This window comes from Sinocyclocheilus grahami, unplaced genomic scaffold, assembly GCF_001515645.1.
Source record: "Sinocyclocheilus grahami isolate Dianchi unplaced genomic scaffold, SAMN03320097.WGS_v1.1 scaffold828.1, whole genome shotgun sequence".
Classification (NCBI taxonomy): Eukaryota; Metazoa; Chordata; class Actinopteri; order Cypriniformes; family Cyprinidae; genus Sinocyclocheilus; species Sinocyclocheilus grahami.
In genome coordinates, this window is record NW_015506007.1 from 185,060 (window position 1) to 212,120 (window position 27,061).

The window sequence follows — 27,061 nt, forward strand, 5'->3', positions numbered from 1 at the left end:
AAGCAGATATTGTCCTCTTTTGGAAGACCAAACAAAGTAGTTTCGTTTTCTCAACGAAACACACAGCAACAACAATACTACAGCGAGAATCAAAGTTACGCCTTCTTTCTTTGCGTGAACATTTGGGTGGTGTTATGCAAATCTTCCCACATAGTGACGTAGATGTGGGGGCGTGTTAGAACGAGCCGTTTTAGGTAGGCGTGGCTGACTCTTAATTTTATAAAGAATATCTCTTTGGATTTGAGACTTTAGTCTTTGCAACTTTACAGATCTTCTTTATGCACCAAGAGCTTGTAACACTCCAAAGAGAAAGGAAAAATTGAAATCGCATCATATGACCCCTTTAAGTGTAGATCTTTAATAATCCTTGAAATAACAAAATATTTTGAATCCAACTGGACTTTCTTCACCAGATTTGAAAATACAGATCAAATAAAATTACATGAGATAAGCATTTCTAACAATTTTTAGATGAGTCAACATGGTAAAATTGTCTTTTGTGATGGATACTTTTTCTGATACTGAGCGCGACCACAAAACGGACGCTCTGCACATGCGCAGATGGGTTTTCCCTTTGAATACACATGTGCAATAATATTTGAATGCAATTACAAAGTATTAGGTACATATAAAAAGTGTTTTGTAATCTATTGTCAGAATTAATTCATTTGGATTAAGGAAAATTAGTGTAGGCCTATGCAAACATTCACATGGAACCAGGGGCACCGCTATGGTTTCTGGGCCCCCTGAACGGAATATTTACTCTGGCCCCCCACAATCACATTTGATTGAACCCCCTCTCCCCGTTGGGCCCTTGGAATTTTCCTAACCTTCCCCCCGTTACGGCCCTTGCTTGGAACATGCTGAAAATGACTATTCTGGTTCTCACTCACTGACTCAGCGATCTTGTTGCAGCAGTTTATGTGTGTGTTAGTCAAAATCTTTAATTGTGGGCTATAGAAAAGCACGTGAAGATTCTTCAGAAATCTCCTTTTGTGTTTCGAGTTTCGACAAAACTAACAACATATTGTAGTGTACTGGAACATTAGCTATGGGTTGCGTATGTTTAATTATGGGAGAACTCTTTAATATATCGTTGGCTGTCAGTAAAATAGGCTAGGTTTTGTCCTCTTGGGTCATTTAAATTATGTTATGTACAGATAATAATTTACCATTATATAAAGTATATATATATATATATATATATATATATACATATCTGGGTGCATTTCTCCTACTACCCACAAGAGGCTGCAGCATCACAACTAACTGACTTGTCATGTAACATTATCTTTACCAGGTCAAGTACCAGCCAACTGAAGCGAACCCATGCAGATTTAAACCTGACTGTCACCGACCATTATTGACTTGCCTGACCGCTGATAGAGTTTTTTATTTTTATTTTTTTTATTTAATGGACTCAGAGTATAAAATGAATTTCTTTTCTCTTCGTTGATTAATTAGTTATTTTATTTTATTTAGATGGAGGTTGCTGCACACTTTATGAGTTCTTCTTCAGGATGACTTGAGGACACCGAGCGTCACGTCGTTACGCTCTCTGACAGAATAATGGCACGCGGACGCTGCTCACCTAGCAACCGTTAAACAACAATCAAAACTGCTGCGGGTTTGAAAATATGGAGCAGTTTCCACCTAAATTCAGTAAAGTGCTGGTGACACCTGACCCACAGTACATCCCAGGGTGAGTTCTCAGTTATTTTTCTGTATTATTATTAAATGATTTGTTTCTTATTTTGTTTCATAAATGAGATGTGGTTCGTATTTTAATGAGTTCGAAAAAGTACCAATTTCTTTATTTTGAATGATAGTTGCTAGTTTATAGGCCTGGGTTTATGTTGAAATAAAGCTTACAAAATCCTTTCTGTATGTAACTTAAAACGAGGCTAAGCCAAATGAAGCGTGTATGTTGCCAGCTGTCATAGTAACTTACAGCCAGGTGTATACAGTACCTGTCTGTCTAAATCAGAGGTGGCCAAACGTTTTTCTACGAAGGGCCAAAAACCAAACTAGATTGAGGGCTGTGGGTTGAAAATGAATGCATTTAAAAAAAATACATTTTTAATATACATTTTTAAAAGTAAATAAATAAGCCTACTTTTACTTATTTGTAAAAAATAAAATATATAAATTATAAATGAAGATGCTTCAATGGCATGTTTTCCCTCTCTTGTGATTTGGGATGGCTGGCCAAATCTAAGGATATCATGGTCCAACTTTGACCCTTGGGCCCTGCGTTGGGCATTTCTGGTCTAAATAAATGAATGAACGAATCCATCAATGAATCAATCAATATCATTGGAAATGTCACTTCTTCAACTTCTTCACTAACTTTTAACTTTAAGTCCCCAGGGTATTTCAATCTCCAGCATTCATTTAGCCTTTTTACCAAATGCACATTTAATGTATTGGTTTAATAATATAACGTATAATATAATATATAAACGCGTGTTTAAAGGGACACTCAAACCAGCATGAAAATTCTCTAATTTATTTACCCTCAAGCTGTCCCAGATGTGTATGACTTTCTTCTTTCAGATGAACACAAATAAAGATTTTTAGAAAAATAATCCATCTAATGCAAATGTATGGGACCTGAAAAGCTGACGCTTCATAAAGCTCTACATCTTCAAATTGTGAAGCAATGACTCGAGAAGTGACATAGAATAGGAGCGCATTTACATCAGACTTCACAATGGGCTGGTGAAGCATGAACAACTGGCCAGAAGCGATGGTTCATAGTTAAAAAAGTTTTAAATATTAGTATTTTTCTTACAAACATCTATTGTTTTGCTTCAGAAGACATTGGTTCATCAATCAGTCATTTGGATTACCTTTTATAAAGCATCACCTTTAGGTGTCCGTATACTTGAATTATATGGACTTAAAGAATTATAATATAATCATTATTCCAAACATCTGCTGATGGTTCTGTTTAGGTATGCAGGCTACTGTCCTCAGCTGAAGTATCACGTGGGCCAGACTTATGGTCAGTTAACAGCAAAGCTCCTATCTTCCCCGGAGGTGTCTCACTCACAGAGGCTTGTACTCCATACCGGGCGTTTCCCATCCACAGAGGACTCAGAACCCCGCGATGAAATCTGGAGAAGCCAACATGGAGGCAGAAGGAACCTGGAGAAAATGATTCCGGGATACACAGGTAACAGTTTGGGGGTTTGCAATACTTGATGTCTAGTTTGCAAAACTGTAAACATGCATTATATCTCTCTCTTGTGCTCCAAGGTTTTGTTCCATTGCGTCAAAACTACTTCTGCAAAACATATGCAGAAACCTGTCGAGATGCACTATCAGAGTTCAGCCAGGAACAAGAAAAGAGACTGCGTGCAGCTTCTGCTGACCTGTCTTTTACTGTCAACGACAGCTTCCCAGATTTCAAAGTAAGCTGTCACAGTCGGATTGCTTCTCTTTCACAGCTCCCCTGTGTAGGGTCACCCTGATTAATTATACATGCTAAATATCCGGTATCAAAGCAGGTCGAGTGTCACATGCACAGTAAATGAAAAGAAGTACTGTTAGTAAACAAGCTCTTCAATCAGGACACCACATGATTTCAAGCGATTATCACTTCATTGTGTTTAAACAAGCTGTGAAAGTTCCCTGATTCACAGATGCTGTAATTTTATGGCTATAATCATCAGCTACTTTTTGTCAACTTCTTGATCAGAAGATTAATCTAATGGTTGTCCTTTGTTGTAGCCTAAAAGATTGAACAGTCCTCTTACAGCCATATCTAAAGATCCTGCCCCCTACAAGGCCCCGCACCCCTGGAAACCACAAGGCTCCCCGTACCACATGGAGGAGAGCAGCCCACATAAGTATTTCATCTCAGGTTAGCCAGAGTTGGGCTTACCAAGAAGCAAATTACAGAGTTTTTTAAATGTAAAGAATGTGCTTACACAGTAGCTCTGAATTTTGCACCAATTAGTAACAATTGTCGTTTTGATAGGTTTTACTGGCTACGTCCCCAAAACCCGGTTCCTCTTTGGTGCTGGATATCCCATCATCACCAACAAGGCACTGATCCAGCTTGGCAATGAAATGAAGGCATGTCGGACCTCCTTCAACTTGCAAAAGAAGGATTCCACCAGCTTGCCTCTGATACCCACAATATACCCCTCTAAAACAGGGATCCTACCCTCCTACATGGGGCACGTACCAGGTATGTAAAAATGGTAATTATGTTCCTTTGAAGAAAGTATGCTATCATTTATAGTAATAAAGCAATGTAATTATGTCAACAGGGTACAGATTTCAATATGGCCAAACATTTGGGCAGCTCACCCATGATGCTCTGGGTCACGTTGGTACACAGAGGAAGAACACAGAGAAAAACAGATTGGAGTGAAGACCCAACGGTTTAAGTGAATCAGTTATCACACATAACCCATCTAAGAACAATTAAAGTCATTTTGGTCATCTAACAAGCAACATGTAGCTGAGTTAGCGTTCACCATAATAAGTGGAATTTTGAGTTTAAAGGAATTGACAAGTGACAAGACACTGGCAAGTCAACTAAAAGAAATCTATTTTTTCAAAAGACATGGTTTTTGTAACTTTCTTCTGGCACACACATACACAAAAGCACACAATATGAACATTAATGACTCAGCAAATCTTTATTATCACAAGGTTCCAATCAGGCACAACTATAATATCAGGACATATAAAAACCACTGCCTTTAAAATCAAATCATTGTCTTCAATGAGCTCTTGTCTGTCTTTGTGTCACTAACATCAGGGGTCACGCAAACTTAGTCATCAACAAATATCACTACTGAACTAGTCCTTCTGTAGAAACAGGAAATATAGCTACTCAGCATGCATCTATATCATATAAATTAGCTATTTAATTTATTTCATCGTGCAAAAATGCAATAAAACCAGCAGTTGTAATTCACTGAATGCTTAAAGGAAAACTATTATTTGTCATACATGGTAATTAATGCTACTGTGTCATGCATGGAAATGGTTATAGAAACCATTTCAAACAGACCTTGAGGAAAAGTTTTTTTCTTTAATAATGCCACATTTTTTTAATAATGCCATGCTGCAGCCTGAAATTGAACTGCTGGTTTTGTCTGGTCAGAGGAGAACTGGCCCCCCGACTGAGCCTGGTTTCTCCCAAGGTTTTTTCTCCATTCTGTCACCGATGGAGTTTTGGTTCCTTGCCGCTGTCGCCTCTGGCTTGCTTAGTTGGGGACACTTCATTTCCAGCGATATCATTGACTTGATTGCAAATGATTGCAAAGATACCATTTAAACTGAACTGAGCTGGATGATGACATCACTGAATTCAATGATGAACTGTCTTTAACTGAAAAATGAGTGTTTACTATTGTCATTTTGCATTATTGACCCACTATTTTCCTAATTAATGCTGTTCAGTTGCTTTGACACAATCTGTATTGTTAAAAGCGCTATATAAATAAAGGTGACATAGTTCAACAACAGCAGAAATTATATGACTAGATTTACATGACATAATGACCTGAGACAGAGATAAAGTGCAGAATTTGGTTGGAAAAGACTTCTGAGGACCTCAGTTCCAGTTTTGTGCTTGATTGCTGGCAGACGATATCCATCCATGTTATATACTCTACACTACTATGATTGTGTTATAAATTTAATCTAAAAACTTTATCTCATAATGGCTTGAAGTTAGTGAATATTTTGTTACCTTTTAAAGACCAAGGTATAATACAGATTGTCCTGATTGGTAAATATGATATGAGTGCACTTGCACTGGATTGTACAGGATGTGTCGGTTGACTATGTAAGGTTTATTTTGGATTAATTGTGCTTCTACTCTGTCTAGCTAAAATCAGACTCCTTGTGGGCTCTTTAGAATAATATCTCATCTTTGTTTGGGGTGTCTCTGTCATGGTTACCACTCAGATGAGTCTCTGGCCATTTTCCTATCCACACTGACTGCGCAAGCAGATCCACTTTGGATGCACCAAGCTTCAGCCATTCTGAAGGCCTTCTGGAGGAAGATAAAAGACAACCAAAGTTAACAAAGTGACTTTATTAGAAGTTTTGAAGAATCACAGTTACTAACCTTCTCAGAGGTCCACTCATGTTTATTTGTGCCTTATGTGGGCCAACTGGTGTTCCAACTTTAGAGCCGAAGAGCCTGGCCCAACGCAGCTCACTCAAGTATTTGTCCTCCAGAGGACTTGTTGAAGATTGTGGCATCTCATTGTTTTCCATTCCAGTTGCTACATCCTCTTTCTTCTGTGTTTCACACTCTGAGGTGAGCGTCTTATTAAGCCAAAATCCATCAGTTACCCTTTGACTGAAGACATCGCTGTGACCTGTTGGACTCCTGCTGTTCTTCTGGATCGAGCTCATCTGCAGGATCTGAGCTGACTGGGCAAGAAGCCTATGAGGCAGGGGTGCTCTGTGGTTTTGCTTTTCCTTACTTTGAAGGTGAGGTTCGGATGGAAGATGGAGGTCAAATTGCAGCAGGGAGAGTGGCTGCAGCAAAAGAAGCAGCTCTTGGAACAGTGGTCTATAAGTTGGCCCCTGGGCCAAAGCCAAGAAACCCCATTGGTGATAGTGTTCCGTCACAACATCTTGAATAGAGTTGAGTATAAAATGGTAAGGAATTAAGTATTGGGACAGTGGTCAATACATTCCTTTACAGTTGTCACTAAACCTCATAATACTCACCAACGCAAGTGTATAAATGACGGATCCAGAATTCCAAAGCATGCAAGCTAAAAAATAATATTTTCATTAGCTAACTGTACTGTGGTGCAAATTTTAAAAGATGTATTCAGCATTTGACCTACTTTAGCAGATCTATGATGAAGACACTGAACCGCATGCGACTTGATAACTGGGAATTTTTTTTTACCACAGACACCAAGCTGTCAGACAGTCGGGTAGATGAGCCTGTGAAAAGAAAATTATTGGCAGTCATAAAAACAGTGTGGAATTAGCTTTCGAAGGCACTCTGATAATGAAGAAGATGTTTAATTTGCTTTTTATCTGATTGGCTCATACAGACCTGGTCGTGCCGTGGCCTCGACGACGTTCCATAGTTTGTTGCGTCGTTGTCCAATAATCAAGTCCAATTTATAGGCTTTCAAACCATTTTGAAGGATGTTCTGGATTGCGGGGTAGAGCTGTTTAAGGACAAGGTTGCTGATAGTGGTGCACAGTAAACTATTTCCCAGTCTGATCTGAAAACAAAATGACAAAACAATTTAAGACATCAGATTGAGATGCCTTATTATTCTAAAAGGACTCTGTACATTAAACTATATACAAATGTTTTTATCTGACAGTCTAATTAGGGCCCATGGGTAATATTTGATATTTCTGTTGTTACATCTCTTTTTTTTTTTTTTTACTTAAAAAATGTTTTTGACTCCTTGTACCACCTTTTCTTCTGGGTCTTGTCTTGAGTTGAAATGTGCCATTATGAGATCCACTGCCAAACTCACAGCTTTCAACATACCTGCAAAAAAGAGAAATAAGAAAGGGGAGAGAGAGGAGTAAGGTAGTTATTTAAATTAATTAAAAAACATATTTTATTGCTCAAAAGTGTTTCTGATCCCTCAACACTCAACCTGACAATTTGTAAAGGAATTTAGGACATGCATAAATATTTACTCAATGCAAATTATTTTAAAATGCTGTACTTGTAGGTCATTTCTGTCAGTTGTGACATCAAGAACAACTGTAAATAAAGGTATATGAAACCTATTATAAAAGGAACATATAGTAGTACACACATTTGTGCTCACATAGAAAACACACACACACAAACACGCCAAGTGTGTTAGCCAATCCAAGGCAGTGAGTTAAAAGTAGGTCACATTTTCCCCTTCAGGGAAGCAGAGGCAATGCTGCAGAGATCCACTCTGTATCTTTCTGTAACAGAAGGGATTTTGCCTTCAATGGCATACTGAGAAAGAATTGTACTTCACTTTTCTAAAGTATTTCCTGCAATTGGGATTTCTATGTGGTACAAGATACTGCACAAATTTTCATATTCACAAAGGTCTCCATACAAACCATAGGCATATTGCTATACACAAGAGAGCATATTAGCAATTGATAATAATGATAGTCATGTAAAAATGTAGGGGAAATGTGGGTGTTTATTCATAAGAACCGATGCAGAATCTGATTATTCATCATCTCACTTCTCTTGTGCAAAAGATCAATTGAAAGAAGATCTGAAGGGGCTTCTGGGGAGAGGCAGAACACTTCAGGGGGTCTGTCAGTCATGGAGAATGAGTCACCATGTTGACGTTCCCTCATAACACCTGCAGAGTTGAGGAAGCACACATAAAATTGACTTAAATACATAACTACCACCAGATTCACAACACGTACTCACACCAATTTGTTTTACCATCTTGTTCTCACCATCTTCGTGTTTTGTGTGTGTGTGTGTGTGTGTGTGTGTGTGTGTGAGTAATATGTAAATAAGATCCATAATTATTAGAACATGCACATCAGTAAACTATATACAGTAAATGGAAACCATAACATGATTAATTGACACTTACAAGGTGATCTCCTTGGTTTAAAGGTGTGTTGAACATTGGTGTTAGGTTCTTCATTGGTGCAGACCTGTGATGAAGCTTCAAAAGGCCAAAGGGATTTCCGTCCAGTGCGTGGTAGAGAGACAATGGAGGTGATAGAGGTCAAGGAGGTGACTGAGGTAATGGCAGGGGAGGAGTTTTGATGTAAAGGGAAGGATGCATCCAGAGGACCTGTAGTCTCCTCTTTGATTAATTGTGGAGTCTGAGTCTGAACAATAGGAACCTGCTTGAGTGGACGATTCTGAGATGCTTGTTTTCCATACCAAGAATGTTTTTGACTTAACTGTGTTTGACTTGAACAGGCCTTTGGACTCCCATCTGCTTGCTCTAGGCTTTGAGGGCTTCTTGGTCTCATATTTGGACTCATATGTGGATTTCTGTCCTGGTGAATGAGCCCCAACAGTGTGCAGGGCTGGGTACACTGGGAGTGGTTATGGGGCAACATAGGACTTGATGTGCAGGTGGAACAAGTGTCTGAACTGGTCGCTGCCTCCGGTTGGATGTTAGAGGAACGCCTGAGAGGTGAGGGTTGCTTATGATGTGGATATGCCTTGCTTTTGCAAGTAGCTTTGGATGGCCCAGGCTTGCTGTACTTGTAGCTGATGTACTGATTAAGAAGGGAACCAAGTGCTTTGGTCTGTTGTTTTCCTGAGGGTGCCTGAAGCACAAAGGGCTGAATAGGGAGAAAGGTGGGCCTTTGTGCTTTTGTGTATCGCACAACTTCTGGGGATGAAGCACCTATAGGCACAAGAAAATGTTGTGGAAAACCGTCTATAAAACCATGTACTGAAAGCAAAATATTAGGGTTTTTCTAAGTTTCTTACCTTCTGGATTGGATTGACTACTGCTGTCAGCACTCAGGGACTTTGTTGCCATATCTGAATCATCCTGTTTCTGGATAGAAGAGAGGTTTTGGATGAAGTGTGAGCCCGATGGATCCTCTATGCACTTTTTCATGGATTGTTCTCCATTTCCCTTCTTACATCGGGCAATTTCTGCAAAAGAGGTGGCATGTTGCCTAGACAGAGGTGAAGATAAATTTGTGTCTAAATGGCCTGAACAGCTGTTTTGTAGGGCTCCCAGATTTGATAAGGTAGAACATTTCTGGCTGCTAATCCAACTCTGAGACTGAGGAGTCTTAATGTAATTACTTAATGTAATTCTCTCTTTTGTTCTCTTAGAATGGTCCTTATCGGCTCGTCTAATATTCTTCACTTCGATGTTCCCATCACCCTGGAAAAAATGGATAGTATTGGCAGATTTAGATACCTAAAGACCAATGTATTTGGGTATTCACAGACATCATATGTTACACATGAATCACTTAATCAAAGCCTCCTGAATCTTGACATTACTATAGGTATCATTACTATGGTATAAATACCTTGTGTTCAGTTTGGAAAACCTTTGGCTTCTCCCTTTCCTCTTCCTCTGAATGTCCGAATAGGAAATATTCGGAAGGTGGAGAACAGCTTCCATGGCTTTGAGTCTCAGAGAAACTGGTCAAAGAGGACCAAGGTGGGCTAGGTGAAGACTGGGATGATAGGTCACATGTCACCAGTTTATAGTAATTCTGGGTGGAACCTGCAAACCGTGCCTGACTCTGCAGACACATAGTGAGGTCAGAAATTTCTATTGATGGGAAGCCATCAGAGTTGAATGGGTAGATGTTGCAGTTTGGATCAGTGTTGTAAGATGACCAGCTGTGTAAAGGGTTTGAACTATCCTGTAACACTATACCAGATCCAGGAACAGGACTATCTAGATTTAGTGGAGTTGCAGGAACTGCATTGTTGGTTTTGTGGTAAATGGCACTGAAGTTAACTAGTACTCCATCTGAGCTGTTACAGGAAGAGTCAGTGATATAGTCTGTTTGGTTTTGAGTAATGGATTCGATAACGTTTTCAGTTGGTGCCCAGCTGTTATCAGGTTCCTCGAGAGTATGCTTACTGAAGTCTTCCTCATCACCCCAATCCTGTTCATCGCAGTCCATTAATACAGGGGTTCCTCTGCTATCCCTGCGATCCCCGCAACCTGTATCAAGCTCCCTCTCCTGTTCTTTGTTTACTTTGACTTGGCTAAAAGGATTCATATTACTCTGAGTCACATTTCCTTGTAGTTGAAGGGATGACCCCTCATGGTACTTGTGCAAGTTGTCTCCATCTGAGTCCTCATCCTCTTCATCCTCATTCACTTCTGATTCAGGAATGAAGAGGTTATGCCATCTGGGAGTACCTCTGCGATGCAATGGCTCTTTTTTTAGTTGAGGACTGGTCGATGGAGAGTCCAAAGCACAAAGCGTTGGGGACGATTCATACCCTCTAGAATTTTCAGTCACCTTTTTGTCCTCTGTTTCTGTTGAATTTGACTTGCTTGTGTGACTTAGACTGCCATAGCCAAGTGCTTCCCTCGGCAGATCTCCTCTCTCAGGAAGGGATATACTGTGGGTTAAATTCAAAGTGCGTGGCTGTCTGGATGTCTGTACAGAGTTATATAGGTGCCACCCAACAGACTGGCCATGGATGTGGCACACGATCAGAGTTTCTCCTGACTTTGGGGAGACGTCCATTTTATAAGCACCAGCACTTCAAAGCATCAGTCCTTGCATGGCAGGCTGATTACGTGGCATAAACAGAGTGAATGCAAAACCCAGCAGAATCCCTTATAATCTCATATGTCTGCATTTTCACTGCTTTCAGGCCAGAATCTAAAGGAGAAAATATGCATTCAGTGGATTATCTATAATGATGCTTTCATACAAATGACTCCATACTTTACCAATCTTAAATCCACCTTTCAGTACAAATCAATAAATCAGACAATTTCAGTTACAATGTACTATATAGATGAACCCAAATATATATTTTAACCCTAAAATATAACTTTTTAGACAGAAAAGCAAAAACACGTTTGTTTTTGTATCTCTGTGTGGAGTTTTTATTGAATTCAGTTGTTCTTATACTGAGCTAAATATATTTACAACCACCTAAACCTAATCTGTTTACATGTGGACATAGGCTTCTTGTTTTGTAATTATAAATCCTTACTGACTAACCCTTAAAAAACCTCTGCGATTTAAAAACAGCATTATTTAACTTTTATTTATGAGCCATTTTTCCAAATGAGCACATGTCAGAATGTCCCAAAAATAAAGTTCATAAAAAAGTGTCATATTTTGCTAACTTCTGAAGATACACTTGTCCCAAACTACAGCGAAAAGTTAAACAAACAGTTATTTAAAATATATTGAACATTTTATTTGTTATTTTAATATAGTTTGTAAATTGCTTCAATTCTCAAATTCCAGCCCTAAATTCTGTTTAGTTAACAGTAAATTGCGATCCTGTGTTCAGGCTGTTAATGTGGGCAACTGCATCAACTCACCCAGCCGTAAAGCTCCATCAATCCGAGAGCCAGCACATAGACACTCTCATTCTGTCTGCACAGTAACTGGAGCAAACACACCGCATCATCACACCCTAATGCTCTACATCCACTCACCAGAGGCAAAGCACGGGAAAAAATAAAAAATTAAAAGATAGGAAATGGGCAACGTCCCTCTTGTAGTTCCTCTTTAGTCACACTTCATTCTTCTCTGCACTCCTCACAGCTCATCGGTTCCTCACACATTCCCTCCTCCCCCAGTACAGTGGTTCTGAGCCCCACAGTCCTATAGCAACAGCATCACAGACCCCACTGAGCATGCTCAGTGGTTTGTTGTTGAGGGATCATATTTGAGGGGATGGCAGATTTGCCTCTGCTCTCAGCATGGGGGCACTGAACACTGACTCGTACTAAAAAGTAGACTTGGAACAGAAAATTGAGATAATGAGAAACTAATGTTTCAAAATTGAGCAGATCTCTGACATAGAAAAGATGATGGTAGAACGCCTATTTTTAGAAAGGTGTACAGGAATAGTCCATCTTCATGTCGTTCCAAACCCGTATGACTGTTTCTTCCATGGAACTCAAAAGGAGATGTTATGAAGACTGTGCTGGTTGCTCTTTTCCATGCAATTACAATGGGAACTAAACTTTCCAAGCCTCAAAAAGGACACAAAAAAGCAATATAAAAGTGGTCCATACAACTAAGGCACTATATTCCAAATCTTGCTGAAGGAGCAAATGATCATTTATGATTCACAAATCATTTAGACAGACTGGTTTTGTGAACTGGATCAAATTTTTAGAATAAATGATTGGTTCACTCAACATATTACATGAAAGAACTGTTATATGTATCTTTTATCCCATTCAAATTAATCCAAAAAAAGTGGAAAGAGGTCAGTTTTTGGTTGTACTTGTCTCCCCGTCACTCTAATAACAAGTTGACAGACTCTTGCCTTTGATGACGCATGGATATGGATAATCTCACAAACATCTGCTGTAGGCACTGCTGGGAAAGGTGGCTAAATCCCTTCACCTGACTGACTGACTTTGTCTCTCAATTCAACAACGCATTAGGGAACAGCTCATAATTTGTCTCCACCACACACATGGTAAACAACAACAAACTCATCAGATTATATATCAAAAAGCTCACTGGCTTTACTGGTAATCTACTGACCTAAATCAGTAGAACTAGAAGATGCCCCAAAAATATTTGTATGCCATCGTTTCTAATCAACAAAGAACAACTGTAGATAGCATATGCTGAATGATGCACATTGGCAAATTTATGTCACGTGGAAGTTAAAATATGATGAAATAGTCAAAAGTCAAACCTCCTGTACATTTTCATCAAGCTCATCTAGTACACTCAAGCAGAAAACAATGACAAACTGGAACATTCCATCAATCTTGTTTTTCAAGGGGAAGTCTTGTAATCATTTTGTTTTGATATAGACATGAAGGCAACATGAGGATAATCAACTGTTCTAAAAAAAAATCTATAAGTATACTGGAAGAAAGCTCAAAACTATGTAATATTGTGTAGTAAGGACAGGCCTAACAAAGTGTTCTTACAGATGCATTTTCCAAAAGAGACACTATATTGTTCTTGTAAATGTTTTCTTTATAAGAATGCTTTATGCTTATTCGTTTGCTCCCATTTTATATTAGGTGTCTTTAATGTACTGTACATACTGTATTTTTTTTTTTTAAAGAATTGTTTGATACAATGTACTTATTGTGTTCAAGTTGTATTGCTGCTGTTGAGGTGGAAAATGTCTAAGGTTAGAGGCAGATTTTGTGGTATGGTTAGGTTGAAGGGCAGGGGTAGAGTTTAACAGTTCTACAGAAATAAAGATAGAATTACATGCAGTTTTTTTTAAATGTACTGTAAAAAAAATATGTATTGTGCACAATAAGTACATTGTATCAAATCATTTAAATGTTGTTACATAGTAGTTCAAAGATACGTAATATAAAGTGGATCCATATATTTTATTGAAGAAAAACTGAAAAATTTGATTAATGAATTTGAATCATTTGCTTAAAATGGTTCGTTTCACAAATGCATTGAGCTCAGTGCTGAACATATATTACTACAAATACTAATAAATTAGATTTAATCTGATTCTTGATACATATAACAATTAGACAAATACAATAAAAAAAAGCAAAAAGATTTTTGTAGTTTTTAAGTTTATTGTATTTATCACTAATCAAGGCACATTTGCATCTTTGTACAAAACATGATAAAGTGTCAAATCAAAGCATTTTGGTGACCATTTCAAATATTCATTGATAAAAAAAAACATCAAAAAAGAAACATACAAAACATCTACGAAACTGTCATACACAATTACAAGCAAATGAAATCTGCTTGTATGAAGCTCTTCTTGAATAATCTCTAGGCCTCTTTTTATGTGGACAGACTAACGGCGAGATGAGCATTCTAATGTCCTAAAATTAAAAAATATATATTTATTATGTCCTCTGGTCTTAATACATGAGGAACTGCATGGGTGATTTTATTTTCAAGTGTTTCTGTGTGCATAGGTGCTGTTAATACAACATTAAGAAAACTCAAGTTTTATAACATGATTTTCAGCCACTAATCACAGCTAAAACCAGCTTCTTACTGATTCAAAGCTTCACAGGCTCGCTTCACAATCTCACTTACTCATATGTGAAATATTTTTAAGCCCCTCCAAGAATCGCTCTCCTTTATTATTTAAATATTACCAATGCTGAAGGTGAAATCAAGCTTGACGGCAAGTCATCACAAGTACATATACAACAGAATAAGGAGCTTTAGGGACTCTGAGCCTCCTCGAAGATGGTTCGATAAGTCTGAGGTGTGCTGTCAGCCACCGGAGTGTCAGTGTGGGGGAAAAGAGCTGGTCTGCTCTTAACTGGAATACGCAGAAAGCGTCCAGAGGTGACAAGGTCTCCATAACCGCGAGCATGAGAGAAGGCGTAACCAGATCGCCGCGTACTGATTCGTCGTCGAGGGAATTTGCGAGGAGGCGGCGGAGGCACAGCTTTGGCCTGTCTGACCTCATGACGCACCTGTAGAGCAGAAGAAAATATACGCTATACTGAAAGGAAAGAATACAATTAGTATCAAAAACACAGAAGAAGGAAAAAGCATAAGGCTCAAGCTGTAGTCATTTTGTTTATGAATGACTCCTGCTCATGAGATTGTGACACCACTGATTGTGGATTCCAGAAATAACCTTGACATTACGCCTCATCGTGATGCTGTGGTGCAGCCGTGCCACTGCATCCCACAGCTCTGACTCATTCGACACACGCCTTCTACTCATAAAGGGAGGAAGATCTCACATTGTCATCCTGTCGAGAACTGGCGCATTGCCTGAGAGAGTCTGAACGCAGTTTTGGAGCAAAAATGACTATAAATAGTAAACGTGTCGTACAAGACGCCTGTGATGCCAGTCAAACTCCATCATACGATATTCTACTGGGGGAAAAAATGAAATCTCATGTCTTTTGGGTTCATATATTGCCGAGTTGTAGTCAAAACCAGCTCATTCGAGTCCAAGTCAAGACCAAGACCAGAGGAGGGTCGTGTCAGAGTCAAGAATGAGTCCAAATGAGTCAAATGAATTTTCTCAAGTCCAAGTCCACCGACATTAATCAACCGATTTGTTTGTCGAACAAAATAGCGGATTCAGTGTTATGATTGGTCAGATCGCCTGTCAATCAACTGAGGTGACAACAAAATTTGAACCCACCTTGTCGTTGATAGTGGGCTTGAGTTGGATGAAGAGGAACCGTTTTGCAACCACAGGCAATATGCACAATATGGTGGTTAGGAAGATGGTCAGCCACACGTTCGGCTGGTTCAGGGAGTTTCTTGCAGTGCCTGAGAAAAATTGGAGAGTCATTTGGAGCTGCTTAAAACCCACAAACAGCAGGATGAGCAGATGTGGTTGGGATGGAGGGTCACTCACCAATGAAAGGAAAAGACGACGTGAAGATCAAGTACATGCCGTTGCTGTACATGGTGAAGGTGACGGCAAAATACACCGACAGACTGCCCCACAGGAAGAACTGATTCACTGCTGTCCAATAGTACGTGTCCAAACCCAGCTTAAACACATATAAACATAGGGTTCGTTTGCATCTACCATTCAAAGGTTTGGGGTTTCTATTTCAAATGAATTAATGGTTACACTTTACTTGAAGGGGTGTGCATAAGACTGACATGACACCTTCATAATCATAATCAATATGAAGGTTTTTTTATGCATGTTTATGACAACTGTCATTAAGTGTCATTCGCTCAGTTATGTAATTTTTAATGCAAAGATGACATTGTTTGAGATGTATTTGTTATGGGCTATGGTTAGGGGTAAGGGTAGGGGTAGGGTTAGGTTAGGGTAAGGTCAAATAATGTCATATTTGCATTAAAAATGACATAACTGAGCGAATGACACTTAATGACAGTTGTCATAAACATGCATAAAACCTCCTTCATATTCATGACATGTGTCATGGCATGATTATGAAGGTGTCATGTCAGTCTTATGCACACCCCTTCAAGTAAAGTGTAACCGAATTAATTTCTTTGGAAACATTCTATTCATCTAAAAATCCTGAAAAAAATGTATCGTTGCAGGGTTTCATAAAAATATTAAGTAGTTCAACTGTTTTCAGCGCATAATATAAAATGTTTCTTAAGCAGCAAATCAGCATATTAGAATGATTTCTGAAGGATCATACACTGAAAACTGGTGTAAAATATAATTTTAAAATATATTAAAATAGTTATAAATAGTTTTTTAAAATTATAATATTTCACAATTTCACTGTTTTTAATGTATTTTTGATCAAATAAATACTTATTTAAAAAAATAAGAAACTACATACACAACACATTTTTCAAACAAAACAGGTTTAGGTTCCGAAAAATTGTCCAAATGATTTTAGGGTCAATATATCTATTTCTAAAATGTACAATATATAGATTATTACATTTTTGAGTAAGATGGTAATTCTCAATAACTGTTGTGCATTTTGTGTGTGTGTGTATACTGTTAAATGAGAATTTACCTGCACACTGACGGCAATGAGCAGGCAGGTCTGCGCTAGCAGGGCAAATGATTGATAATCTGCAATTTCTTTGCCATCATCTCTGACGGTGTCGCACATGGCTGCCCAAGGGATGAAGAAGAGGACAAGTGAGCTGTAGCAGCTGTGCAGAAGGATCCTTGCGAAGGCCATCTTACTGAAATACTGGTTCAGCTGACCCGGAGCATACAGCTGGGGGTACTGGAAACTCCAGCGGTCATTTACATCCTGCACATACACACATGCTCATGAATGAATTGAGTTCAATGATGCTGAATATAGCATGCTAATCCAGGGGTGGGGTATATTGATATATGACATACTTGATCAAAGAGACTGAGGCCAATAACAGGTAAAGCCGCATACACCAGGTTGTAGAGTGTAATGAACCACTCATCATACACAGTCTATGGAGAGAGCAGAGAACACAAAAATGAGGAACAAATTAGTCATTTGTAAGATGCATGCTCACGAAAAAATAAAAATCACTGAGCTCAACTTTAGTTTTGGGTGTGTAGATCGATCAGTAATATCACTTTCAGATAAAGGATCTGCACTCGCTGCATCTTAATGTCTTGTAATTTATTTTTATTTTGTAACAGAGCAATCGACAATCAAACGTTTCCGTTAAGATGTGTGCTAAAACATTCTTGGAAATTTTACAGTTCACATTATCACTCAAATCTGAATTGGAATAATTTAATTAATTTAATTTAGAATTCTTGAAAAAATATACAATATGTATACAGATTTTCTGTTTTTCTCTCAGAAATTGCTGGTAAATTTTACAATTACAAAAAACTGCAAGTAACACATTGAATTAAACATGAAAATACAATTTAAGTTTTTCTATATTTAATTCAATGTGATACTTGCAGTTTTTTGTAATTGTAAAATGTACCTCAATAATTAACTGTATTTACTGATTTAAATACATTTAATAAATACAATAAATGTATTTATTAAGTCTAATTTGAAATATATATATATAGATATATGAAGAGCTCATTTGACTCATTTTGGCTAATTTGAACAATTTTCAAAAATAATCATGTTTTTTCATTGTACATTCCAATTAATCTCAATCAAACTACAGTTGGGTTATTTTGATTAGGTAAAAAATAACTAAAAAAATACTAGCTAACTAACAATAAAACACAATAAAAACATGATAACATAATAAAAAACAAGATTTTTGAACATTTAAAAAATCTGTGTATATATATATATATACTTTCATGATATCAAATATAGTACACAGATTTGTTCAATTGAATTAAAATCAATATTCAATTAAAAAAATTGAACTAATGGTAGGTAGAGTACATTTCGGCAGAGTTTTCTCAAAAAGACCAAATATCATCTGATTGAACTGCCTGGTCTATCGCTAAACTGTAAACCAAATTCATGTGAAATTATTATTTTTTTAAAATCCATCTCACCTGTGCAGAGAAGCCGCAGAAGAAACCGTACCAGAAGTGGACAAAGGTGAAGTAATTAAAATCAATATTCAATTAAAAAAATTGAACTAATGGTAGGTAGAGTACATTTCGGCAGAGTTTTCTCAAAAAGACCAAATATCATCTGATTGAACTGCCTGGTCTATCGCTAAACTGTAAACCAAATTCATGTGAAATTATTATTTTTTTTAAATCCATCTCACCTGTGCAGAGAAGCCGCAGAAGAAACCGTACCAGAAGTGGACAAAGGTGAAGGTGAAGTTCTTGTAGAAGAAGTAGCGCAGAAACTTACACATGCGCAGATAGGACCAGCGGCCGTGGACCAACAGGAGCCGCTGGAGGTAACGGAACTGAGCGAAGGAGAAGTCACTGGAGAGAACCGCCTGCATGCCCTCCTGCCCACTAATGCCAACGCCGATATGTGCAGCTATAGAGGTCATGAGCAGTTGAAAGATTGGATACATTTTTAAACAGAAAAGGTTGGTAAATGATTTTAGCACACTAGTCTTAAGTAAATCCATGTAATGTTTATATTGTAAAGTTCCCAGTTTGACTGACACTGGCTCATTGTTTCTTATAAGTGCATATAATCTTATTTATGCCCTCTCTCTTTGTGAGAAACACTCACTTTTGATCATGCTGACGTCATTGGCTCCATCTCCAATAGCTAAAGTCACAGCTTTCTTGTGCTTCTTGACAAGTTCCACCACTTGAGCTTTCTGGAGAGGAGTGACCCTGCAACAGATGACCGTTTGGCACATACATGCGGTCCTCAAGAGCTCCAAATGCATGTCCTTCTGCAGAGCAAATGCCTGGGCACAGAGTATTGGGAGATGCAAGGATTAAAACCATTTTCTACTAATCAACTGTTGACTAGTATCGAAGAAGATGACAAATAGATACTCTTTTCAATTAATAAAACAATTTCTCTTACCAGACTGTGGCCGTTAATTACCAGTCCGTACTCTCCATCAACCTTCTCGTCTTCCACCACCTGAGATTTTTTACCCAGAAGTCTGCTCTTCTCAATGGGTGGCTCATCCCCTGATTCTGGTGACATCTTTTTCCTGGCATTTCTGAACATAGAGTATGGCTCTCTTAATTTCAAATGTGATCCATTTGAAATGGTTTGGGAGAAGGAGAGACAGATGAAACTCACACAAGCTCCTCTCGCACTTCCTCTGCTGTGTTGGCGGCCACTATGAAGATCTCTTTCATTTCCTCTCGCAGCATATTACAAGAATAACCAATGTTCTCAGCCGTCTCTGTGGGACATTGCAATGGTGTGCATGAACAGTAGTGAACATTTAAACCAGCATAGAAGGTTTAGCAGCCATTAAAAGCTCAATTTGTGGCAAGTAACTTACCCTGTTTGTCTCCAGTCAACACCCAGATTTTGATGTCAGCTTTGGCAAGCTGCTCAATGGTCTGAGGCACGCCATCTTGAAGTTTATCCTCAACCGCAGAAGCACCAAGAAGCTGAATGCACACATAAGCAAACTTCACATAAGAATAGAATCTCAGAAATAAGAGAAATCCTATCCTATCCTAAGCAAACGCTCTTGCAACACTTAAGCATTGTGTGTGATAGTGACTTTACCAGTAAATCTTTCTCAATCTCTTCATAAATTGTGTCCAGTTTTGCCTCACGGTCCTCCACCGTGGTGCTGGCCTCATGGTGGCGCTCTTTCCATTTCTCAAACTCGTCTTCGTCTAAGTCTTTATAGGCCAAAGCCAATGTCCTCAGACCCTCTCCAGCATATTCCTGGGATTGTGTTAGTCAGACATGAGTAGCTTACACACCCTCACGCAGTCTTATGGAACACACAAATGTAACTCACGTTAAGATGTTCTGTGGTGATGAGTTTGGAGGATGATGGATGCAGCCTCTCGTAGATAATTGTGTCGGCTCCCTTACAGTACAGTGTCAGCTTGCCCTCTGGACTACGAACTGAAGAACCGCACATTTACTTAAAGACATTGTATTGTTGTATTTCGGAATGTTTCGCTTATCCTTATAATGTTCCTCCTTATTTCAGAAGGGTATCAGCAGCACATGGTCTCACCAATAACAGACATCCTCTTGCGGACGTTGTTGAAGTCCAGCACTGCCAGTAGCTTGTAGGTGGTGGGCATTCCCATCTCCACCAGAGAGATGGTCTCTGGGGTACGAGAACGAAATACAAAGCCGAAATTCCTTGCTGCGGTGACCAGAGCCCCCTCGTCTGGAGACTGAGCTTGGTAAAATAGCTCTCCTGTGGAGAAACAAAAATATACATGTAGAAAATTATAAAGAAGAAACAAATATGAGGCTGATTTATGAAAATTATTTGTTGTATTTTGCATAAGAAGTGGATAATAAAGTGTGTGTTATTATGATTAAGTAATGTTTTTATTCAGAAAGGATGCATTAAATTGTTTAAAGGTGACATTTATAAAGTTATAAAATATTTTATGCTGTCATTTTAAACTTTCTACTCAGAGAATGCTGAAAAAAAATACTAGGCATTAACTGTTTTCAACATTGATAATAATAAGAAATGCTTTTATGAGCAACAAATCAGCATTTAGGAATGATTTCTGAAGGATCATGTGACACTAAAGACTGGAGTAATGATGGTGAAAACTCAGCTTTGCATCACAGTATTAAATTACATTTTAAATCATATTAAAATAGAAAACATTTATGTTAAATTGCAATAATATTTTATATTATTACTGTATTTTTGATCGAACAAATAAATAAATGTTTGAAATTTTGAAAACGTAATTTCAATATCTATCTGTATATAAATACATTGGCAATCTATTGTGAATAACTACTAGTGTTGCAGAGCATGCACTAGATGGCACTCACCTTCTGTTTTTTCCTCAGGCATGACAGTGTGGCAGAGCGCCAGCAGACGGAAGAAGGCCTGGACCTCTGGAGAGCCTGACTTTACAGCTTCCACCAGCTTGTGGTCATGGAAACAGAACTTTGGGTCGGCAAGAGAGTTCCAGGAGAAATCAACTTTCTCTGTCTTCTATAAATGAGGAAGAACATAGAAAGAATGAGTAAGGAAAATAGCTGTTTTTTCAATTCCCAGAGGAGAGTAGAATCACACTTTTTACTTCAGTGAATATTTGTGAGAAATACTGAATATTGGGGTAAAAAAAAGAAAGAAAACATTACCACCGTTTAAAGGGGTCATGTGACGTTGCTAAAAAGAACATTATTTTGTGTATTTGGTGTAATGAAATGTGTTTATGCGGTTTAAGGTTAAAAAAACACATTATTTTCCACATACTGTACATTACTGTTTCTAAACGAGGCATTCGTTGCATCCAGTGGGGACATAATTATGGATTATAATGACTTATACTGTCTTTTTAAGCGTTGCGTTGCATCGCGTCGCGTAAACATAAAACCATGTCTGCATTTGTGATCGGAGAAATGACAAACAACAAGCGCTACTCTACACTGCTCAAAACTCGCGTTTGAATCATCAGTGGCAAATTCTTTAAATATAAAAAATAATCCAGTGTTTCCCAACCTTTTTTTAGTCGCGGCACCCTTTGGAAATTTTAACAAACTTGTGGCACCCTACAAAATTAATTTTGTCACAATATTTGAATTTCTAACTTCGATATGATCATTTGAAAAGTATATTCGTTACAACAGGGAAGAACTGCAGAATATAATGTTATACAGATATTTTCATCAAAATATCCATCAATGGTGGCAATCAGTAGGCTAATTTCTATTGAAGAGACCAATTTATATGACAGATTTTAATGTAGGCTTTTATACATATGTAAACATTATTTAATTACCATTATAACTAGCTATCTCACAAATTTTTGCTCACACAGTGTTTTTTTACAGTGGGGTAATTTTGGTGCAGTAGCACGAGATTCAATTCAATAAAAAATGACAAGTAACCAGTAAGTAATAAAATAAGAACAAATAAAGTCATGTCCATTTTTGGAAGACCAAACAAAGTAGTTTTGCTTTCACAATGAAACACAGCGTCACACATGGCAGCCTAGAGTGAGCAGAGACTAGAGTGAGGAACGGCCGGAGGGTTAGAGTGAGCGGCAGCGGCCTATAGTGAGCAGAGGCCGGGGGCTAGAGTGAGAAACGGCCGGCGGGCTACAGTGAGCGGTGGCGGGGAGGCTTGAGAACGGCACGGCCAGCGGATTCGACGAAGGAGCATCCGAAGGGCTTGCGGCAACCACATGTGACGACCCCGGGCTGGACTCCGCTTCGTCCACGGTGAAAGCCGATCCGGCGATCGACAGCGCAAAGTTGTAGTATTTCCTCAGCAACCAGCACGGATCAGCTCCAGGCATGACGAAGCGATATCGTCCTCTTTTGGAAGGCCAAACAAAGTATTTTCGCTTTCACAACGAATCACACAGCGCCTTCACGACATGGCGGCGGCGACAACAATACTACAGAGAGAATAAAAGTCACTCCTTCTTTCTTTGCGTGAACATTTGGGCGGCGTTATGCAAATCTTTCCACATCGTGACGTAGATATGTGGGGGCATGTTAGAACGAGCCGTTTTAGGTAGGTGTGGCTGACTCTTAACTTTTATAAAGAATATCTCTTTGGATTTGAGATTTTAGTCTTTGCAACTTTACAGATCTTCTTTATGCACCGAGAGCTTGTAACACTCCAAAGAGAAAGAAAAAATTGAAATCGCATCATATGACCCCTTTAAAGTTAAACAAACAAAACCGCTTCTAGAGAAAATATGCATTTGTGTAATACAGTTTTTGACTTCTCATATAGAGACTGTGACATTGTCCTTAGGACACCAACTATGGACTTACCTGTAGCTTTTTAGTTATAAAAATAAAATAAAATAAATTTGTCAATGTTTTGACCACTAACCTCAGTAACTTCAACCCTCTGCCCAGCAAAGTCCACAACCTCACCTGAGGAACATAAAAACAGTTCAATTCTACCCTTTAGTTGAAATTGTTGACTCTGTGACAACTCTTTGAGCTCTTACCATATGATTTTCCGTTGATGGAGCACCTGTTGAAGGTCATGATGTTCTGGGTTAAAGTTCCCGTCTTATCAGAGAAGATATATTTGATCTGACCCAGCTCCTCATTGAGAGTGGTCGTCCTTGCCTGGGCTGGTGTGTTACTCTTGACGTGGTACATTTTACAGTCCCAGTCAATGAAATAACTGTTCCCCAGACGAAGGATCTCAACACTATTGAAAGGGCAAAAAAAGTTCACTAGCATTTTTAAAATAATTTTATACTATTTTCTTTTATTACAAATTATAATATCAGCAAAATAATTTGAAAGATTTAACTATTTTTGTTGTATTTTGTATAAATATATCTTTCTCATTTTGCATCATAACTTACTTTGTTTTACATTGTTTAAAATCAAATGTTGAGAATGTTGGAAAACAAACAGTTTGGGTTCCCATTGATTTCCATTGTTACCATTACCAAAATTTGTTCAAAATATCTTCTATGTTCCAGAAGAAGAAAGAAGGTCATACAGGTTTGGAATGACATGGTGAGTAAATAATGACAGAATTTTCATTTTCCAGGAATTGAAGATATAAATCTAGATTTTGACGTAATATAAGTTATTGCAGCATCTGACCTGACATAGAGAGAGATGGGAACCACAGTGTTGAGGATGATGACGTAGGACCAGAAGGTGAGAAATGCTGAGAGAGATGCATTCGCCCCATCAGCCCTGGGGAGGAAAGTAATGAAGGAATTCCCCTCTTGGTATTCCCAAATGGCATTCCCAATGGACAAGATGGTGCACAGGAAGGCCAGAAAACCAAAAATCTAACAAACAAATAAGCAGGATGTGAAATTAAACATTTTATTACTCTCAAACATTTTTATGAACATAATTACACACATCTACTTACAAAGATCACCAGGACATTCATGAGACGATCAATGCTGGTTCTCTTGAAGATGGATTTGCCAGAGTTCTGCATGAGTTTTGTGTCAGGACCTAAATGGATTTGAAGAAAGCTTTTAAATATAGAAAACCTAAATATAGATTTCATACAGCCATTTCTAGATTGTGATTACGCACCTCCAAACACCACCAGGCCGAAGCACCACTCTGTGTTTCTGAGGGTACATCCTCTGAGCAGAATCCTCTCATTATCCAGAGCAAACGTCTCTCCTCTCACCGTCAGAGTTCCTGTGAACTTATCCAGACGGTTGTTTGGAGGCTCACAGCGCACCTCACCTGAGATATACAATACTGTATTTAATAGGGAGACTCGTGTTATATTATATATGAAGTGTTGTAAACAGCAGGCATGCCTTTATGCAGTTCACTATTAGTAATGCCCTAGCAACCACTCAGAACACCTTACAAAACACTTAGCAATGCCCTAGCAACCTGATATTGTGAAGATTCTTTGCAGACATATTAGGTGCATCTGTCGCTCACCATTGAATGCTGCAAGTTTCTGGATGTCATTGCCCAGGTCTCCTGTGTGTGTCAGAGCCTGTTTCACCTTCAGGTTGGTCTCCCTATGACAGACAAGGAAAGAGAGGCAGACGATGGCTCTGGTACACAATAATAACAGATGAACAAGTTCATGTTTACATTCATATACTTAGATACTAACCCGTCCAGCTCAGCCGTCTCAATATAGATGAGGTTGAGAGGTTCACTGCTAGAGAGTAACAACAAATCTGCCTGTAGCACAGGAAACAATAGAGATAGGTTCATTTCTAAGTGTATCATACAGTAGTAATGACTAAAAAGACTGAAAAATAACAGTAAGAAACCAGTTCTTGTTATTTATTTATTAACTTTATGTTTCTGAGTTCTGACAATGTTATTTTAGAATTATTTACATACTATTATTGTTTTTATAAATATGTTGCTTTTATTTTTTAAATATTTTTCAGTTTTCATTTTAATTTTATTTTAAGATTTAGTAATTTTATGTGCTTTAGTCATTTTTAGTTTTTTTAAGCTATTTAGCTTTCATAAATTTTTATTTCAGATTTAGTTCAGTAGTAATTCAACTTAAACCAAATGTATGTAGTTTTGTGTATTTCTGTGACTTTGGAGCTCCCTACAGTTAAGTGAGTGGAGTTCACTGTCGTAAATACATCTCTGTCGTAATGTACAAACAATACACACTGCACAACAATAATTACTGTTTTTGCATTATTGTAAGGGGTAGGTTTAGGGTTGGCGGTAGGTGTAGACGTTAATAAAACACAATCTAATAGGTAGAAAATGTAATTTATTGTTAGCTTCCGGTTTTTGCAGTATGCTTTCAAGCCAGATACACGTGCATTTGTTGCTGCCTTAAATGGGTCATATGATGTTGCTAAAAAAGAACAGTATTTTGTGTATTTGGTGTAATGAAATGTGTTTATGCGGTTTAAGGTTCAAAAAACACATTATTTTCCAAATACTGTACATTATTGTTTCTCCTCTATGCCCCGCCTTTCTGAAACGCGATTTTTACAAAGCTCATCGGTCTGAAAAAGCGAGGTGTGCTCTGATTGGCCAGCTATCCAGTGCGTTGTGATTGGCCGAATACCTCAAGCGTGAGATGGAAATGTTACACGCCTACCATATTGTGATGCCCTGTCCGGCCGGAGCGACGAGACAAAAACATTAAAACCCATTATAAACGAGGCATTCGTTGCATCCAGTATAATTATTACACATAATTATGGATTATAATGACTTATACTGTCTTTTTACGCGTTGCGTTGCTGGAAACAATAAAACTACAGCGAGAATAAAAGTTACGCCTTCTTCCTTTGCATGAACATTTAGGCGGTGTTATGCAAATCTTCCCACATAGTGATGTAGATATGTGGGGGCGTGTTAGATCGAGCCATTTTAGGTAGGTGTGGCTGACTCTTAACTTTTATAAAGAATATCTCTTTGGATTTGAGACTTTAGTCTTTGCAACTTTACAGATCTTCTTTATACACCAAGAGCTTGTAACACTTCAAAGAGAAAGGAAAAATTGAAATCGCATCATATGACCCCTTTAAAGCAATCCGCCCCTTTTGCGAATTTCCCTCACCGAATTTGCATATTTAATTTGGTACGTTTGGTGAGCAAACTGGTATTTCAAGGTAAAAAAAAAAAACTTACATACAGTTGCCTTTTAATTTAGTAACTTTTTTAACCTAAACATTTTCATCAAATTTTTTATATTTCGTTTTATTTCAAATAACAAAATAGTTTTAGTTAACCATAACAACACTGTTCTGGCAACATCATCAGACAGTTGTTTGCCATATACTGTATTTATTACATGTTTGGAGTGTTATATAGTGTTATAGTGTAGTGTAACATCAATAGGCCTGCTATAAACTTACTGTGACAAACTCATTGTTTTCCAGCTTGACAATGTCACCCACTTGAACATTCATCCATTTTTCACTCTTCAACCTGTTTGAAACCATGACTTTTTATTTATCACAAATTCATTTTGGAACATGCATTTGGTCAAAAGATACAACAAGAAAATGTTCTAGAACACTATTTTTATA

At 38.1% G+C, this 27,061-nt stretch overlaps 3 protein-coding genes across 5 annotated transcripts; 1 reads left to right on the forward strand and 2 right to left on the reverse strand.

The window, feature by feature from the left end:
* The first annotated feature begins 1,637 nt into the window (after positions 1 to 1,637).
* Positions 1,638 to 4,384, forward strand: LOC107562540 (protein FAM166B-like). The gene is made up of 6 exons (XM_016247175.1): positions 1,638 to 1,702; positions 2,958 to 3,178; positions 3,262 to 3,416; positions 3,736 to 3,868; positions 3,986 to 4,198; positions 4,281 to 4,384. The coding sequence occupies exons 1-6, from the start codon at positions 1,638 to 1,640 to the stop codon at positions 4,382 to 4,384; spliced, it is 891 nt and encodes a 296-aa protein (XP_016102661.1).
* Positions 4,385 to 5,409: 1,025 nt separating this feature from the next.
* On the reverse strand, positions 5,410 to 12,287 carry LOC107562564 (iporin). Of its 3 annotated transcripts, XM_016247206.1 has the most exons (11): positions 11,985 to 12,287; positions 9,985 to 11,307; positions 9,425 to 9,833; positions 8,565 to 9,338; positions 8,196 to 8,318; positions 7,428 to 7,504; positions 7,052 to 7,226; positions 6,834 to 6,936; positions 6,712 to 6,758; positions 6,098 to 6,614; positions 5,410 to 6,022 (listed from the first exon to the last, which is right to left on the reverse strand). In XM_016247206.1, exons 2-11 carry the CDS (start codon positions 11,167 to 11,169, stop codon positions 5,881 to 5,883), a joined length of 3,552 nt encoding a protein of 1,183 aa, XP_016102692.1. In that variant the 5' UTR covers positions 11,170 to 11,307; positions 11,985 to 12,287; the 3' UTR covers positions 5,410 to 5,880. The 3 variants fall into 3 exon arrangements, with proteins under 3 accessions (XP_016102692.1, XP_016102694.1, XP_016102693.1); XM_016247208.1 differs by lacking the exons at positions 9,985 to 11,307; positions 11,985 to 12,287 and having other exon boundaries at positions 9,425 to 9,618; positions 9,752 to 9,832; XM_016247207.1 differs by lacking the exon at positions 5,410 to 6,022 and having other exon boundaries at positions 6,468 to 6,564.
* A 1,930-nt stretch (positions 12,288 to 14,217) lies between these two features.
* Positions 14,218 to 26,974, reverse strand: atp8b5b (ATPase phospholipid transporting 8B5b). Its single transcript, XM_016247209.1, has 22 exons — positions 26,888 to 26,974; positions 25,159 to 25,229; positions 24,978 to 25,060; positions 24,612 to 24,770; positions 24,439 to 24,527; positions 24,159 to 24,352; positions 23,543 to 23,751; positions 23,422 to 23,465; positions 21,399 to 21,564; positions 20,608 to 20,796; positions 20,383 to 20,492; positions 20,142 to 20,306; positions 19,909 to 20,020; positions 19,701 to 19,806; positions 19,476 to 19,617; positions 19,170 to 19,353; positions 18,745 to 18,968; positions 17,405 to 17,488; positions 17,064 to 17,309; positions 15,962 to 16,100; positions 15,743 to 15,873; positions 14,218 to 15,056 (listed from the first exon to the last, which is right to left on the reverse strand). The coding sequence occupies exons 1-22, from the start codon at positions 26,972 to 26,974 to the stop codon at positions 14,799 to 14,801; spliced, it is 3,192 nt and encodes a 1,063-aa protein (XP_016102695.1). The 3' UTR covers positions 14,218 to 14,798.
* Between the last annotated feature and the right edge of the window lie 87 nt (positions 26,975 to 27,061).

Bases quoted from the DNA above. Each gene is read 5' to 3' on its own strand.
- LOC107562540 (XM_016247175.1), top strand. From the start codon at position 1,638: ATGGAGCAGTTTCCACCTAAATTCAGTAAAGTGCTGGTGACACCTGAC. The intron at 1,703-2,957 runs GTGAGTTCTCAG...GGTTCTGTTTAG, and splicing joins GACCCACAGTACATCCCAGG to GTATGCAGGCTACTGTCCTC. The intron at 3,179-3,261 runs GTAACAGTTTGG...TTGTGCTCCAAG, and splicing joins AATGATTCCGGGATACACAG to GTTTTGTTCCATTGCGTCAA.
- LOC107562564 (XM_016247206.1), bottom strand. From the start codon at position 11,169: ATGGACGTCTCCCCAAAGTCAGGAGAAACTCTGATCGTGTGCCACATC. The intron at 9,339-9,424 runs GTAAGAAACTTA...TTGTGCCTATAG, and splicing joins TAGTCAATCCAATCCAGAAG to GTGCTTCATCCCCAGAAGTT. The intron at 6,937-7,051 runs GTCTGTATGAGC...TTCTTTTCACAG, and splicing joins CGAGGCCACGGCACGACCAG to GCTCATCTACCCGACTGTCT.
- atp8b5b (XM_016247209.1), bottom strand. From the start codon at position 26,974: ATGGTTTCAAACAGGTTGAAGAGTGAAAAATGGATGAATGTTCAAGTG. The intron at 25,061-25,158 runs GTTAGTATCTAA...TGTCTGTCATAG, and splicing joins GAGACGGCTGAGCTGGACGG to GGAGACCAACCTGAAGGTGA. The intron at 24,353-24,438 runs GTAAGTAGATGT...TTTGTTTGTTAG, and splicing joins TGAATGTCCTGGTGATCTTT to ATTTTTGGTTTTCTGGCCTT.